Source organism: Vipera berus (assembly GCF_964194415.1).
Source record: "Vipera berus genome assembly, chromosome: 2".
In the NCBI taxonomy this organism is placed as follows: domain Eukaryota; kingdom Metazoa; phylum Chordata; class Lepidosauria; order Squamata; family Viperidae; genus Vipera; species Vipera berus.
Window position 1 is genome coordinate 156,770,559 of NC_138203.1, and position 15,959 is coordinate 156,786,517.

The window sequence follows — 15,959 nt, forward strand, 5'->3', positions numbered from 1 at the left end:
TCTTAAAAACCAAACAATATTCACAAGATATTGCACTGCTATTATTAACCCTAGGATCTAACATCCAGCTTATACATCTTGTAAATTAGGGGTGAGAATCCAGTGTAATGCATGCAGCACTTTGCACTAGCCCTTTGAAAGTCAAGCAATCAAAACTTAGTGGTGCTATCATTTTAGTTACAATTTTCAATTTAAAAAAAATGAAATAAATGACAAACTTCTATAAGGCTTAATGTACCATTTTTTCTTTTTTTTTTTTTATTGAAAAGTTTTACAATACAATTTTCCTTTAAAAAACCCCCCCTTCCCCCTCCCTCCTCCCCCCCTACCTCCCCCCCTCCCTCCCTCCCTCCTCCCCCCCCTGCCTCCCCCCCTCCCCCCCCCCGACTTCCCAGAGCTGAATACAAGGTATATATATAAAAAGAGAGAAAAAAAAAAAGGAAAGGCAAACATAAGCAACCATGTACTAACAACTATAAATTCTAAAATCCATCACTCTCTAGCTTATATAGGATAAACCAAACCTTGGCAATATTAAATATATATAAAAAACTAAAATAAAAAAAAACACTTTCTGGCTTATATAGAATAAGACAAACCTTAATAATATTAAATATACATTAAAAACAGGAAAAAGAACCCCAAAATAGAAAGAGAAAAAAAAGAACAAAAAAAAAAGGAAAAAAGAATTATTCAAATACTATATAATACTTCTCAACCTATACTTGTCCTAAATAGACTCCATCCCTTTTTGTCCATTACATGATATAACGTTCTTACAAATAATCTTTCAAATTAACCAAGATCTTCGCCACCTCAACCAAATCAGAAAACTTTAAAGTCCAGTCTTCTGTAATCGGCCGTTCCTCTTCCAGCACATCTATAATTATTCCAAACAATAGAAAAATTGCGAACAAAACTTTAACCTCAATTTGGAAATCTTCTATATATTCCACCAAACTTTAATCCAAAAAAAACCTCACCCTTTCCACAAAACCACCACATGTAAAAACTATATTGTGTCTACACCCAAATCTTTTTCCCACCTCCCATACTTGACTATGAATACGTCGTAGAAGTTCCATAGACTTCTGCAAATCCTGCTATTTTCTCTTCTTAGCTCGTTTTGCAGCAGCACGCGTCACCCTCTGTTCTATTGAATCATCCGACGAAGTTGTATCTTGATCTCTTCCAACACCGTTGTCTTCTATCTGACCACCTTCGACCTCTTGATGCACTCCTTCTCCAGATCCCTTTTCAGCTTCCAGAGATGTTAATGGCGTTGCATTTAAAACATTATTATAGAAATCACGCGCTTGCATCACAGTAACCAAACGGTACCTTTTACCTTCGTGCGTCACCATCAACCCAGCTGGGATCTCCCATCTAAACCTTATATCTCGTTGCTTGAGCTCTTGCACAAGAAATGTAAAATCCTTCCTTCTCCTTAAAATCTTTGGAGGAATTTCTTTTAAGACCAAAACTTCTTGATTAGCAATCACAACTTTAGTATCATAAGCAGCTCGTATAACTTCATCTCTAGTTTCCCTTTTTGCAAAATATACCACCACATCTCTAGGCAACTTTCTCTGTCTAGCAATCCATGAATTCACACGAAACACTTTATCCATGCCTCCTTTTATTTCAGATGCTGGCTGTTTCAACACTTCTTCAAAAGCCTCAGAAACCAACTGCTTTAGATCTTCCTTGGTATTCTCCTTTAAGCCTCTAACTCTAATGGCAAACTGCATCTGGTAATATTGAGCAAGACTCAGTTCTTTTTCCACTTTATCTTCATTCTCCAATACTTTTGCTTCTAATATAGCATTCTTTTGAGTCAGATCTTCTAGCTTTTCCTCCAATTCTTCCACACAGCGAGCCACTTTACACACTGAAGACAAGATGTCTGCCTTCATCACTCTAAACTTCTGTTCCATCCTCTCCTCCATTCTCTCCTCCAATTTCTCCAATTTCTCCTCCATCTGTACAAATCTAGCATTAATTGATTCCAAAATTACCTGGGCGTGTTTTTCAAGAGCATCTTGTAAGTCCTTTGATGTCAATACATCAGGAGGATGCAGCGCCTGCAGTAATGATTGTTGCACAGGAGAAGTTCCAGCACTCCGAAGAGTTTTAGGGGGTGGTTTAGCCGCCATCTTTTACCAAATGCGACGCACTTTCACTTCAGATTTATAATCCAAAAAAGGCCATCAAGCTGGAGAGTAAAATATCACCTTTTCCTCTTGTATCGCTCTGCCTGCTCCTTTAATCCATAGTCATTCCTTCAGGCAGGGGTGGTCGCAGACGCCTGGCTCTGCTCCAAGAATCAGGAGCAGAGGCGCCGGCCAGCTGGGAGCAGCCCAGGCTACGGGGGAGTTCAATCCTTCAGCCGCCCAAGCCATAAGCTCAGGCGGCCCTGGAGAACTCTACCCCTACCTGGGAGCTCGCCCCCTCCTCTTCTCCCGAGGAGGGGGCTTCAAATTCGCCCGAACAGCTGATCGGCGCTGTTTCGGGCGAAAAAACAACAGCTGAGCCGCGGGCAGCCCGGGAAGGCTGTCTCCGTCGCCGCGGAGCCACCGGAACCAATGTACCATTTTTTCAACTTACAATTTTCTCAAACCTTTCAGAGACCAATTTTTTTCTTACAAATGCCACATACCAAAACTAAGAATGCAATTACTCATTTTTAATATGAACAAAGTTAAAATTAAAAAAAATCTACCTAATTTAACCTACCTCTTAATTTTTAAAAAGGGCATCATTCTGTTTTTATCCGCAAATTTTACACTGAATGATCCAACAATGAGCTTAAATATTATTTTGGAACAGTAAAGAGCATCCTATTCTTTCTTTGGGATTTTTTTGCATATTTAAATTGCCAAAATTTGAAAGCAAGTTTTTAAATTCTGTTTACATAGGAGAAAATAGTTTTTCATGCCCGGATAATAACTGCCATTGAAGGGTTGAAACTTCTAAAATAAAAGCAGTTTCATTTAGGACGAAATACCATACATATTCTCAGTACCTTCTGGGCAGAATTCTGAAAACATTTTGTGCATGATTTTTCTTGTCATATTATTTACTGGTGTGTAGCCCACAATAAACTCAGAAATACTTGTGCGATTTGTAGAATAAAGAACTGCATCTGGCATCCTGCCATGTCTTTTGTTTGGCTGGATCATGCTGATGATAATGAGCAAACCTAGTAAGGAAAGAGGGATGAGGATTTCCTGCATAGATGAAAAAAGTAAAAATAGAAATGATTAAAAAAACAGTATTTTTCACTTATATCTGCAATAAAGTGCAGCACACAAAACCGTAGCTTTAAAAATAATCAAAACATATTTTAAATGAAGCACAGATAAATGCAGCCTAAAACCCACCTATTAGAAAACAGGTGGCGTGGTAAGAGGGATTCATCAGAAACCACCCATGACCTCGCCAGGGCTCGTTGCCTTGGAAGAGTGAGGAAGATTCTCAGGGATGACTCATACCCTGGACGGTATCTCTTTACTCTCCTACCATCGGGTAGGAGATATAGGAGTATAGCCAGCTGCACCATCAGGCTGAAAAACAGCTTTTATCTGTGGGCTGTTAGGCTTTTGAATGGGATATAATCTCTCTGAATTTATGCAGAATTGACTTGGGAGGCCGGTGTGTGGTGTAGTTGGTTCACATGGTGTGGTAGGATGGAGGGTTTGTTGTCACTGTGTGTTGGGGGGAGAGAGCACGGGGGGAGGCTCAGCTAATCTCAATGTACACATGTTGTACTTTGAAAATAAAGGTTTATTATTTATTATTATCAGAAGGCAAAGTGATAAGGTTGCTCTCCACAACCTTCCAAATTCCCCTGAATATTTTATATCCCCCTGCTTGCTGATGTTTTATTTTTATTTTTTTTCTGCAGAGGGCCCGGAGGCATTTTTGCAGGTGACTTTAAGCTAAAGTTGGAGGCATGAGTATTAAGCATGTCTGCTGCTTTTAGTTGACCAAAATATGTAAAAGATGGGATTAAAAATCTAATAACAATAATAGCAATCTGATTCCTTAAACTCAATTTTTATAGAGAAACAAACAAGAATTAAGGGTATACATATATTACGTCATCAGTGTTCCCAAGATAGCCCTGCCACAACCACTAGCGTGGCTTTTGTGATCCTTCTGTGGATATAACTGATATGCACAACATTCAAAGTAGATTTCAAGATCTTTAAAATAACATTTTATAAGAGAAGTAAATGAATTAAATGAAATGAATTAAAAGCATACTTTAGCAAACAGGTTGGCTGAGCTGTTTATTAGAATGGTGACATTCAGTTTGCATACTATGAATAAAGGAAAACCATGCATATGTGTTAGTTTGCCCATTAAAATCAGATGCCATCTTAAATGCTGCTAATTTAAGTAGAAGCATCAAATTGCATTCTAAATAAGTTATGCTTATTATCTGCTTGAAAAGAAAAGTAATGATATTATTGAATGCCATGTTTCAAAGTCTTCCTTAAAGATGTTTCATAGACTTGTTCCTGGACCAGAGCATATTCAGAATATAACAAAACGCAAACTAGATGGAAGATTTACTTCCAGGAAATGCCTTTCTATTTCTGTAATGGGTAGTTCAATAGGGACAGAGGAAAAATAATCCAGAATGGTACATTACATCTCTACTCTGAGATGTATATATAACAGATGAGGAACTTTAGGTAAGTTTTGGATATTACACGCACTTATATGTATGAATGTGTGTGTGTGTGTGTTGTGTGAATGAGGGTATTGACTGTTGAAGTAAATACCTAACATGCCATCTCATATATCAGAATTGGACAATGCAATTAGCCTAGCAATTGGACTTAAAACAAACGATTTTCCTGTTTAGATAATCCCTACATCCTTGAACAAAATGGGTGGCCAGCTGCCAGTTTCATTAGTAAGTTGAGTTAATGCATGAGGGAATGAGTAAGTATGGGTGAAGAATGCTCTAAAAGCAATAACACTTAACTAAGCATGGAAATCGGTGTGCTTGCTTCTTGTTAAAAGATTTTAATTGCTTCCGTAATTAGTAATGAGGGAAAGGAGTCCCACTGAGCTTCGTGTGCATGTTCTACTTAAATAAATTCCCCGTATTCTTAACAATGTTATACAACAATATGCTCTTTCAGGTTACCTGATCACAGTCATGTATAAACTGTTCATCAAAGCAAGCAGAAAAAATGTGTGCCTAAAGAGCAGAGTGATTGCCTAGAAGGGAAATTGAGAAAATTAAAGGACCATTTAGATTTTTTTAATGAAAAACTGCGCAAGAAGCATCATTTGTATGATGACTGTATGTTGGGGAGGTATGGTATTGTATTATTGTCATTATAGTTATTTTGTTTGTGTTATTGTTGCTGTTAGCAATATATTGTTGCTTGCATTATATAAACAGAACCAAGTAAAGCTCCTAGTCTAGATGGTTTTCTAAGTGAAAAAAACTGAAATTTTATGGTTGTATTAGAGGTTTACCACGAGTCATTCAACCTTACTAAACTTAATTTTTATTTTATGATGCTCAATTTACAATAATATTAAACTAAAAATAAGAGAAATACATTACTGGATGTGAAAGTTATAAGCTAATATTACTGCTTAACATTGATGTCCAGATAATAATAGCATTAGCTAAGAGATCTAAAATTTATCCAACTCAATTATGATTTATAAAAAGCTGATAGGCATTTAGTAATATTCATTTGGTGATTGAAACGTTGGAAACAGCTATTCATTAGGTTGCTTCATCTTAATCTTGCTGTATAATGAAAAAGTCTTCAAAATGGTTCATAGTAAATTTTTGGAGCATGTTTTTTTTAATTATTTTTCCACAACCTATTGGGGAATCTTTTTTAAATCTTAGTTTAACAAAACATTAGCTAATTAAATTAAATATAATTAAGTTTAATCTTGGATTATAATTTGGCATCTTCATACTATAACTAAAGTGATTACAAACTGATTTATATCAGCAGATATAACACCTGACATGGATGCTCATTGTCGCCTTTAATTTTAGTTTGGTTCTTGAACTTTCATCTTTTTTTATTTTTACAAGATATTATTGGTGTTATAGCAGTGAGCACCAAATATAATTTTTTTTATATGTAGATAATATTTTGGATATTTAGTTGAAGTTATGCAACAATATAGTTTATATTCTAGGAATATTATGTGGAAAATATCTATTTTTCCTTTTGCATAAAAATATATAGATTGCATTTTATTTTTAGCTTGCTTTATTATTAGTTTAGATTATATAAAACATTTGGAATTCATTCCCCTAAAATATATCACAGTATGTGGAAATTACAATTGCAGTATATAGAAACTGCTGATTATTTAAAATAACCTTTGAATTAATTAAGATTAATGTAAGTAGATTAATCTATTTTAAAGAGCAATTCTAGTGTTAATTCCTATTACACATTTTACACAAATAAGAAAATTATTGAGAACGTTTTTGTGGCAAGGCAAGATTCTTTGGCTATTTTTGGCCAACATGAGATTGATTTATAAGGATGGTAACTTTTGCCATCTTATAAGTGGGCTTTTATCTTAACATCTATATTTATATAGAATGAGAATTTGATTTATTATTTCCTTTGGGCTCATTTAGAGCCCATGTATATATTTAACGTCTATATTTACACCAGTCAATTATATCACATCAAAAGCACTAGGACCACTCATGTATATCCCATATTCTTCCCTATTACTTGTTGGATAATTTACAACTTTGAGGGCTCAGCTTCCATGTTGATACTGACCTGGTTGTGAATTATCTTTAGGCTTTTTTGACAAAATATTCAAATGGATTGTTAGTAGATCATAGTTACTTTGGCCCCTTTTCTATGCCCTTCCTTTCATGGGCAAGCTTTCTCAATTTGAAGATAACAAGGAAAAAGAATAACTCTTCTTCTGAACAATGAATCAGTATTTTAAACCAGCTGATCAGTAGTTAAAGAATTTTAAGAGACTATTCAAGTTACTGGACCATGGACTTGGAGGTATATACCACAGGTCAGCAACCCGCGGCTCTGGAGCCGCATGCAGCTCTTTCAGCCTTCTCCTGTGGCTCCCAGTTGTGCTCCGCCATTTGCAGAGAGAGAGACAGAGAGAGGCACTTGCACTTCCCTTCTCTCTCTCTCTCTCTCTCTCTCTCTCTCTCTCTCTGTGTGTGTGTGTGTGTAAAACTCACGCTGTTCTCTGAGAAGCTGACAAGTTCTCCACAGGAAGCAGGAAGCAGCAGAAAGCAGGGCAGGAGAGCAAGCCCAATAAGAATGTGTGTCAGCTTGTCCAAGAACCGCGTGAAGCCAGCTTGCCAGGTGAGCAGAAGATCAGAGAGAGGGGGGTGGAAGAGAGGGAGGAGGGAGGGAGGGAGAGAGAGAGAGAGAGAGAGAGAGAGAGAGAGAGAGAGAGAGAGAGAGAGAGAGCGCTCATGCACAGCAACCTCTATTTCCTTTTAATTAAACTCTTCGATCAACCTCCTCCCCTTGTGTGCGTGCGCGGGTTTTGCGGCTCCCAGTGTGTTTTTTTTCCTCTGGGAAACAGGTCCAAGTGGCTCTTTGAGAGTTTAAGGTTGCCGACCCCTGGTATATACCATTAACAGAATCACAAAATAAAAGGGTTGGAAGAGACCTTGGAAATCTTCTAATCCAGCCCATTGCTCAAGCAGGAGACCCTATACCATTTCAGACAAGTGGTTGTCCATTAAATTGAAGCATTGACAAAACAAACTGACTTGATGCTTTATCAGCTTCAGAGATACCTCAAATATCATGATCTTTAAGCTGCTCTGTATTTGAAGTAAAACAAACAATTCAATTTTATGCATTTTCCCCAAAAACATGATCTTAAAATAAGATTTAGAGAAGAAGTTAATTCATTCAAAAATCTTGTTTTGTATTTAATGGACATCTCAAAGAATTTTTTAAAAAGGGTGAATATCAGATTTTTTTTTATATTGACATTGTAAGAAATTTAATGGCTGATTCGTATGATTTGGTCACGTTCGTTTGTGATTTTTACTTTGTCATAACAAATATTAACATAATTCTGAATAAAAATATAGTAGATATATGATATATTACTTTTAAAATATGGAATTTTATTAATAGAGTGCACCTGTATACAGACTCGCTATGTTTGACATGAATCATCTGATTTAATGTTGAAATGAGGTTAAAATACTTCTGATCTACTCACCTGAATACTAGTCCTTTTCGTCCGCCATTTAATTAGGCAGTTCTTATATAAAAGAACTCTAGTTTGTCGCCATGTTCCTCCTTGTCTTGGAGTCTCTGTAGACATTTTGTGTATGTGTGTAGCCTGAAAAACAATGCATGAGGTGTGCACATAAAATTAATTTGTACCTTCTTTAAATGCCTAGCTTTATATTTTTTCTAATTCTGTGAACGGTACTTGACCAAAACAGTAATGTAAGGTTTGGAAAAGAAATGTTGTCATTCTTATAAGGCATTTTGTTATCATGAAAATGTTCAGTAGAAAGTTTAGAGCTTACATTCTTAAACTTAACTGTTTATTTATATATACAGAATTTATATATCACCCAGCTCCCAACTAAGCAGTTTATAACAAAATAAAAAAACTGAATATGTAGAACCTGATAATCAACCTAATAAAAATGGGAACCCAATGCCATGCATTCATAATAAGAATACTATAATGAAATCACCAAATGCCTGCTGAAATAAAAGAGTTTGAGGGAAACAAATGAGATGGGTGGTGGATACATTTCCAGGGGAATGGTGTGCCCCAACAGTACAGACATTGCTGCATGTCTCTTTATTCCTCCTAGGAGCAAAGGCTGTAAGCCATGGGTGTCAAACTCACCACGTCACGTGACGTGCCGCAATGTATCGTGACTTTTTTCGCACAGCCTCCACATGATGCAACCGGTCCATGGGCCGGTAGTTTGACACCCCTGCTTTAAGCATTCTCTCTCAGCTTGCATGTGTGGGTTGGGAAGCTTCAACCTGAAATAAAGTGTCCCTGAGGCACCATAGATCAGAGCTTTAAAGGCTTAATAGATTAATATTGCATGCACATTTTCTAGTTTATCTTCAGAGGCAGGCAGGTGTGGAGTGCATTCTAGTAGTCTAAGCACATGGTGATGAGAGTATGAGCTATTGTTGACAGAGCTTTACAGCGCATGTCCATGAGACCATGAGATTTACAGCAGTTAGCAGTTTCCCAGTCGAAACCCAAATAGAAGGACAATAAAAACATGGTATACTGAGATGAGGAAGAACAGTAAGAAACAACCAAGAGTATATTGAGAATCTGCAGAAATCATTTATCTGCAGTGACACATTTAAAATCTTTATGGCAGAAACAGGAATGGGGCTGAAAGAAATGGGAATGGTGCAATTCAATTTGTGACTGCATTTTAAGAGTGCATTACTTGAAGCTCTGCTGAAATAAACTGCCCTTCAGGTTTCACAGTTATGTATAGAATCATATTTCCAATTCAAACCACTTAGAGTCAAGGAGAGTTGCATCATAAGATAAACTACATGCTACCATAGAGGTCCTGAATGCTAGCATCTTATTTAACAGCAACCTGTATTTTGCTTTCAATATTGTCCCCTCTATGTCCTAATTTCATTGATGAAAGCATGTCTCACATTGAATGGCTGCTGCCCAGCTTTATACTGTAGCACCTACTAGGTAACTTCACCCATCATTGCAAATCTTTCTCATCCACATGAATTTTCTGTCTGAACAGCACTGGATTGACGGCAGTCTCCACCTCCCCCCCACACACACACCTAGTTCTCTGCTTTTCACCCTTTTTTGGGGGGGTATCATATTGATGTATTCTCTTGGTGTTCTTTTTCATTATTTATTTTATTCTATTATCTTCTATTCTGTTTATTGTTGTAAGCCATCTAGCCCCAAAGCAAGATAGGTGGCAAATAAATTTAACAAATAAATAAATAAATTATGATGACAGGGTTGCATGTAATTCTAATTAAAGTATTGCAGCGTTATCCTGAAAAGTAACTAAATCAATACAAATATAAATTTCGATAGATAGATAGATAGATAGATAGATAGATAGATAGATAGACAGACAGACAGACAGACAGACAGACAGACAGACAGACAGACAGACAGACAGACAGACAGTGGTAGTCCTGAAATCCCAAGGAGCTGGATCTAATAAGACTTCTGAATGATAAATATTGCATATCATTTATATAAACTTAACACTCTTCTTCAAAGTTCTTCCTATTGGTTTTATTGCAGTTGTCAGACAAAGAAGACTCCTAATCTTTCCTTCAGACCCAGACCAAAACAACCCACTGAACCTAAATTCCTCTTTGGCTAAACTTTACTTCTGCCTCTTACCTTTTTTTATCAGCACTCAGTTAAATGGTCTCTTCCAATAAGTCCCTTCTGCAGGAACCAAACATCAATGCATACTGGAAAGGAATCAAAAGGCAGAAATCACTTTGTGAGGCTCCATTCTCAGTACTGCTAAGTGATGTCCAGAACTAATTGCACCCCATTCATTGCAGATCAAGGAGATGAAAATGTCACCAGAGCAGGCAAGTCTGTCAAAGAACCATAGAAACGCCATGGATTATAAAGAGGTCTGGCAAGCAGAAAGTTGTTGTGGTGACTTTGATGTAAAAGAAACCAAAAGGCCAGAGGAAAGTTAAAGAGGCCGGGATTAGAGCCGAATGGGTATTTAGATTCCCACTGAGCCTCACCTCTAACCTTGGGTGTTATTGGTACCAAAAGTTATCCACCACTATTCAGGCTCCGTACGCCGCGCCTTTATAAGGGCAGACATTTCAGTCAGCGAGAAGCCAGCCTGAAATAAGTTTTCAAGGGCGCCGGAGAAGCAGAACGAAGCGGTGCTGATTTTATTTTCTCCTTTTTTCCCCTCACACCGCCCCGACACCCTTCAGGTTTTGCTTAGTCACGGCGGCGGCGGCGGCGGCTCGGTTTGAAGTGGCGCCGTTGGAGCAAGTGCCGGCGCTGCGCTGTGTCTCCGCGGCAGGCAAGGCGGGCAGTGGGATGCCCTCAAGACTCCCCTTTACACCGTTTCCCCGCCCAGAGGGAGGGGGCAGCTCTCCCTACACCCCGCCACCCCAAATTCTGCACGTCTCCCCATCCTTCCTGACGCCACCTTTTTCCTATCCCGCCCACCACCACATCCACACACACACGCAAACGCACACTTTTCTCCCTCAGCCTCCTCTCCTCCCCACTTGTTTAAACCTGACGCAGCAATCTGCCTTCCTTGCTGCTACCTCGGTCCGCCGCTTCTTGGTCCCGTCAGATGCGCAGCCGGAAAGCAGCCTTAAGAGCCACAAGCGGCGCTCCCTTGCGCTGCAGCGCCTCCTCGTCGATTCGGATTGGCGGAGAGGCGGCCGACGCCGAAGTCGGGCTGCTCCACCGCCCGCACTCGCCTCCCCAAGCCGCCTTAGGGCGGAGCGCCTCGGCTGTCCCCTTGGCAGCGGGGTTGCTGCAGGGCACGCCGCCGCCGCCTTAGCCGCCTGCCAGCGCTGTGGGTGGAGATAACGGTAGGAACTTTATTAAGGAGCAACTTTCCCTGTCCCGTTTCTTGGGAAAAGAGGAAAAGGGAAAGGGAAAGGGAACGAAAGGAGAGATTAAAAGTGTGACAGGTGGTTTTGCCTTCAGTGGATCCGAGTCCTTAATTGCATCAGGATTCAACGTTAGAGGGACTTCCAGAAAAAAGGCACGGTGGATCCTAAGCCACTGGGGTGATGCGTCTTGGCCCTATCCCAAACCCACGAACTTGGATAGGAAGAATTCTGGGCATCTTAAAGATATCAAAGCAGAGATAAGTGGCTTGGGGGTCGCAGAGAATATTTCTTTCATGTCCTGGTCCTTTTCCAGAGTGCTCCTCAGACAAGGAAGAGGATCCAGAAGAGGGCATTTTGGGGCTGAGGGGACCTAGTGAGATGCTGGGCAATCCTATCATTTCTGCCCTGGACTCAGTGGATTCAATCCCAACCAGGAACCTTCTCAGCTACCCTTCAATAATACCTTCTTGTGGATAGATTATATCAGAAGAGAGAAGTTGGACAGAACTGGGCCAACTGTTAGTATTTAGGAATGTAAATACTCAGTCTGGGCTTGGTAAAGCCAATGGAATAATGCTATTCTATGAAAGAATTCATGGATAGAATTTGCCACTGTAAAAACATTTCTGAATTTGATTTGACTCGTCTTCTGACATATCTTGTCTGCTCTTTCTGATGCTGCCATTTTGGTAAGTCATGTATGTGCTGAATTTGGACTAAATTTACAACAGTGGGATTAGCTTGACAATTTATTATGGCAATAACCAGATACAAAACTAGGGTTTTTTTAATAAGCCTAGGACAATTTAACCTCACATATTATCTAGGAAATAGGTGCTTTCTGTTTCGCTGTGACTGATTATGCCATTAGTGAATGTATGTATTCAAAATTCTAAATATAACTATTGAGCTCTAAAATACTGCAGTTTTCTAGGGTAGAGTGATCTCATAGAACAGTCTCCCAATTAGTCCTATTTCTTTTCCAGGTATTGATTGTATCTATGTTCAGCACTAGTCCAGGATGAGACTTGGAATCTCATGTTACAGAGAAATTAAACACCAACTTTTATTATGTGCCCTTTGTGCTTGAATATGTTAAACTGGGCATCTAGATTAGCAAATCCCAATTTCTAATGGATGTTCAGATGGATATTTTTTTTCAAACTGTCAATATCTCCATGTACTTCTAAGGAAAGAAAAGATGTTATGTGTCAGCTAGCTCATATTAGTCCATGGTTAGACAACTTGTATAGAGGCAGCAGCCACAGAATGCCACAACTGCTGGTCCTGAGTAGGCGATGGTCCCAAAGAAGGCATGTTAAAATTTTGTTAGAGGAAATTAGAAATTCAAGCACCCTCATCCTCTGGACATTCCCTTTTAAGCGTTTAAGAGTCAGTTCTTTACTCGGGGAGCAATGAATGTGAAAGAAAAATTAAAGAGAAGTTAAGGAAAGTGGGCATTTGGTGAAAAAGTTTTGGATCTGAGAATACAAAGGTATAAACCATAGAGCTGCAGGAGATGTCAGAGACAGTGCATTTGTGCCTTATATACTCAAAAAATCTTATTTCCATAATGCTGGGAGGAAAAATTGCAACCCTCTTTCCCAGCAAAATCCCAAGATCAGAAGCCACTAAAATTAGTTGCAAACCACAAAAGAGGTTATCAATTCATGCAGGTGATACATCCCTGTCTTGACTGGATCCACTGGAGTGATAATAAGATGGGTAGAATTAGCCTGAATTAGCATTTAACAAATTGAAAGAGAAGCGAAAGAAATTCATTCCCTCCTTCCAGTGAATAAAAGAAAATTTTATTTCAATTTGACAGCAGCAAGAATGCTCTATGCATGAAAATGGAAAGATACCTTAATTCTCACAATGGATGATTGGCTGCAAAAGCTGATGGAGTGACCAGAGATGGCTAAATTGACTGCTTTAATTAAAGAAAAGAATACAACTAACTTTGTTTCTACTTTGAAACCACTTCTGGACTTTATGCTTGAGGGGGAAAATTAAAGTTTGGAGTTTTGCTAATTAAATAGGTTTATTGTTATAGAAATGGCTAGTATATAGTATCATGCAAAATTAAAAGGCTGAGGCTGTACAATATTATTTTACACTACTGCACTAAAAAAAGTTGAAGTCAATATTTTTTTCCTTTCCCTTTTTATCCTACATTTTTCTTCTTCCCTGTTCCTTCCTTTCTTCCTTTCCCATTCCTTTCATTCTTCTTTGTATTTTATATTTTGATATGAATAAAAATGTTTTATGGAACGGAAAGGAAATGAGACAATAGAATGAAATGTTAAACTAATAAACATTTAAACTGGAAAAAAAAACCAATTTGAAATTAAGCAGCACTTGAAACTCAGGTGGCTTTGAGAGTTTGAAAGGATTCTTAAGGGATTCTGTGTGTGTACAATATTTTTGAGGACTTTAATATCTTAATATTAAAAAACATTTCTCATGTTAGTGTAATCTATTATGCAATGTATAAATATTGATTATACAATGTAAGTGTTTAATGGCAGTGAGTTTTTCAAAGTGCTTTAAGACTGAGTGCTTTCATGCTGATTACTTAGGAGTTTTAATTATTTACTTAGATATTTAAATCATACCAGCATAGAGTGATTTAAAAAAAAATACTGAAATGGCAGCAGCACTTGCTATAATCGGGCTAAGAACAGGGCTTTAAATAAAAATAAAGACTCGATCTGCAGTAGTTTACCAAGAATGCTTAGCCTGTCTCATTTCCTTTCCATTCCACAAAATATTTCTATTAACTTTTGGGTTTTGTTCTCATTGACAGCATGTAGAAAAAAACAACATTGAAACACTATAAACTGTTGGGAGGTATCCAATATGCTCTTACGGAGACACTCGGGGAAAGATTAATCAATCACTCCATATTGAGAAATGAGTATGTCTAGTGAGCCTCAAAATAGGAAATGGCAGCAGTCTGACTTGTTCGCACTCTTTTATCTCTTATTTCCTGAGTCTTCAACTGGACCTTTGATGAAGGACAGTGAGACACTTTGCTCTCCAGTTTATCAATATGATCTGTATTATTATTGTGGGCAGCCCAGAACACCTAGATCAAAATACCATACACCACCCAATTGTGAACTTCAGCTGAAAACAGTCCTATTTTTTTTCTCCAACAAATGTATATCTGCAAGTTATATTTGTGTGTGTGTATATATATATATATATATATATGTAGATCTTTGGTCATTCGGGTTTTTCCCCACATAGAATTGGAGGTATCATCCGTCATCGCCGAAAAATTATATATATATATATATATATATATATATATATATATATATATATATATATATATATATATATATATATATATATATATATATATATATATATATATATATAGAGAGAGAGAGAGAGAGAGAGAGAGAGAGAGAGATGTATGAGCGTATACACATTGTCCAGGGACAGGACCAGGAAACACACTAATATTGAGTTAAAGTGATAACTATTAGTTACATTTAATTATCTGAATACATACAGATAATCTGTACATATTCTCCCATGGAAAAACCCTTTTCATAAAAAGTTAGGTTCAACAAATATTAATCTAAGTATGCCAAACATAATTCTCAAGGGAGTTTATTTCAAAAGACGGATGTAATGTAGAAAAAAGGGATCCGGTGGCTCAGTGGGTTAGGACGCTGAGCTTGTCAATCAGAAGGTCAGCAGTTTGGTGGGTCGAATCCCAAGTGCCGCATAACAGAGTGAGCGCCTGTTACTCGTCCCAGCTTCTCCCAACCTAGCAGTTCAAAAGCACATAAAAATGCAAGTAGAAAAATAGGGACCACTCCGGTGGCTCTTCGGCTTTGAAACGGAGATGAGCACCGGCCCCTAGAGTCAGAAAAGACTAGCACACATGTGCGGGGGAACCTTTACCTTTACCTAATGTAGAAAAAGGACCTCTCCTGCATATCTGAAGAATCATTCACTGGTGGCAGGAAGAAAATCATGAAAGCCTTTATTTGTGTGATTAGGTTTGTAAAGAGTACTCTGCAAATCGGCCTTACTCTGCTTTAATAATAAAATAGAGCACTACTACTTTATGCTGTGCTCAGAAAACAGAAAAACAATTTTGCATTATTTTGTACCAACTGCAGTCTTTAGGCAATTTTCAAGGATAATTCCATGTAAAGTGTAATGTCACAGTCAAGACTAGCTGTAAAATAAGCCATGGAGAACGTGCAATGGTGAAACTCAAAGCAGTCTACTTGCAGCAGAAGCAAGATTCAGTAAAATGTTTCAGTGTTGATAACATTATACAAATAAATTATTCACATTCTTATACTGGAACAATAAACG

General features: G+C 38.0%; 1 protein-coding gene across 1 annotated transcript in view; it reads right to left on the reverse strand.

Moving 5' to 3' along the window:
* Positions 1-8,345, reverse strand: part of LOC308663877 (cholesterol transporter ABCA5-like) — a 49,178-nt gene extending 40,833 nt beyond the window's left edge. The window contains exons 1-2 of the mRNA XM_081320653.1: positions 8,236-8,345; positions 3,026-3,230 (exon numbers count right to left, since the gene is read on the reverse strand). Of these exons, the coding sequence (XP_081176779.1) occupies positions 3,026-3,230; positions 8,236-8,340 (310 nt within the window). The 5' untranslated portion in view covers positions 8,341-8,345. The remainder of the gene's footprint in view (positions 1-3,025; positions 3,231-8,235) is intronic.
* Between the last annotated feature and the right edge of the window lie 7,614 nt (positions 8,346-15,959).